We start from the raw sequence: 1,876 nt of genomic DNA, 5'->3' as shown, positions 1-1,876 counted from the left end.
ATGATTCATGAGCCATATTAGGTGCCTAGTAGGTACTATATAAACCATCATTTCAAACGGGCATACAAATCCACCAGGGGAAAGCAAGATGTGGACAGAAGGGCCAACAGCAAACTTGCACTGCAACAGCAGGTGAGACAAGAGGGACCAAAAGCCAGGGCAAAACCACATAGCCAATGGACCCAATGCTGCTGATGGCGTGAGGGTAACAGAGAAGGAAGGTCCACTGGTGGAGAACGAGCCCCCCACGCGAGCACGAAGACCCAGTAACATCTATCAGCTGCAGGGGGTGACACGGAGACGTCCCTGTCACTGCTCCGCCACCAGGAGACGTTTCAGGATAAAAGGAGCGAAACGTTGGTGAATGGTGGTTCCTGGCTGATGACCCTACAGCTGACCCATGGGCACCGGAGGAGGTGCGAAAGGCAGCAATGCCCAGCAGGATGTAACACCTTCCTGTACTATCCTCAAACATGTCCAATAGGTTGTAACATGGTCCATTTAAACCTCTCAACTTCTCTCAGTGCATGTGTGTTCAAGTGAAGATTTTGTAAAATGCCAAACTTTTACTCACAGTGATAACTCATATTCACCAACAGAACAAGAAAATGTCTCATTCATTTTATTTAATTAATTAGTCTCTCCCTTTCTACAACAGGTGACTTCGTACATCATCATTAGACTATTCTCATCATCCAATCACGACCTGTGGAGCTGGGGATTCCTTCTAAGATGCAAATGCATTCTATAGGTAGCCTGTTCAACAAACAGATAAACTGGCTTGACTTACAAATGCACTGTTTGAAGACCCAGAAAACCTGTTTTTTGTACAGTTGTGTTTACAGTCAATTTAAATAAAACTTGTTTGTATTACATTCACTTTACTCTCTCATAATTGTTTTCTTATAGGCTTTTCAGAATACAACCATATGTGCCACTTTTGCATAAATGTTTACAGTTAGTTAAGAAACTTGAAAATGTCAAGCTGTTGCAAACTGCCTCAAAGCCTTAGACTCCAGAGGGTTAAGGGGGTAGGCTATGTTCGCCTCCATTGTCCGACAGGAGGATATGTGATCCTTCCACAGACTTTATTGTAAAGATGGGAGCCTGCACCAAACTGATTATCTCGTGCCATGTCAGCTAATGTCAATACATTGTACGTACGTTACACTTATAACTTCAATGTTAATAAAAGTCAATAATGTTCCTGTTTGGCTCTCGAGTCTTCAGGGTAGGAATATATAGGTCTAGTATACGGTAGGCCCATATTTGTGCTTCATTTCACTCTGTTCCGCCTCCTGTCTCTTTGAAAGGGTAAAAGGGCAATTTAGCATGGGGGTGTGGGTGGTGTAGAGGTGGTATATCTTTTTTAAAGCCTCACCTTCCCCCACGCAAAGCAGGAGCAGAAGCTGGAGCAGCTCTCTAAAGAAGGAGGCAATACCGGGATCCATTTTCAGCCTGGTACATCCCGCAGGCATGAATATTTATCGCTCTGTCTCATGCATGCATGCTCTCTAGCTCTCTCTCTCTCTCTCTCTCTCTCTCTCTCTCTCTCTCTTTCTCGCACACAGACACACAGAGACAGACACACACAGACACACTGAATGTTCACACACTTCTATATTCCTGAGCCCCCCCCCTACACACACACACACACACACACACACACACACACACACACACACACACACACACACACACACACACACACACACACACACACACACACACACACACACACACACACACACACACTCATACAAACACCACATACTTGTAATAAATTCCTCACTGATATGCATACACACTTGTACACAAACCCTCACACATACACACACCTACTCAAATTCTCTTATATCCTCACTTAGGTTCTCTC

At 44.5% G+C, this 1,876-nt stretch overlaps 1 protein-coding gene across 1 annotated transcript in view; it reads right to left on the bottom strand.

Annotated features, from left to right (window-relative positions):
- LOC134460363 (contactin-associated protein-like 5) overlaps positions 1 to 1,451 on the bottom strand; it is a 185,956-nt gene extending 184,505 nt beyond the window's left edge. The window contains exon 1 of the mRNA XM_063212796.1: positions 1,382 to 1,451. Coding sequence (XP_063068866.1) covers positions 1,382 to 1,451 — 70 coding nt within the window. The remainder of the gene's footprint in view (positions 1 to 1,381) is intronic.
- Between the last annotated feature and the right edge of the window lie 425 nt (positions 1,452 to 1,876).

This window comes from Engraulis encrasicolus, chromosome 12 (assembly GCF_034702125.1).
Source record: "Engraulis encrasicolus isolate BLACKSEA-1 chromosome 12, IST_EnEncr_1.0, whole genome shotgun sequence".
NCBI lineage: Eukaryota > Metazoa > Chordata > Actinopteri > Clupeiformes > Engraulidae > Engraulis > Engraulis encrasicolus.
The sequence above is the reverse complement of the archived record's forward strand: the minus strand, read 5'-3'. Positions and strand labels throughout refer to the sequence as shown.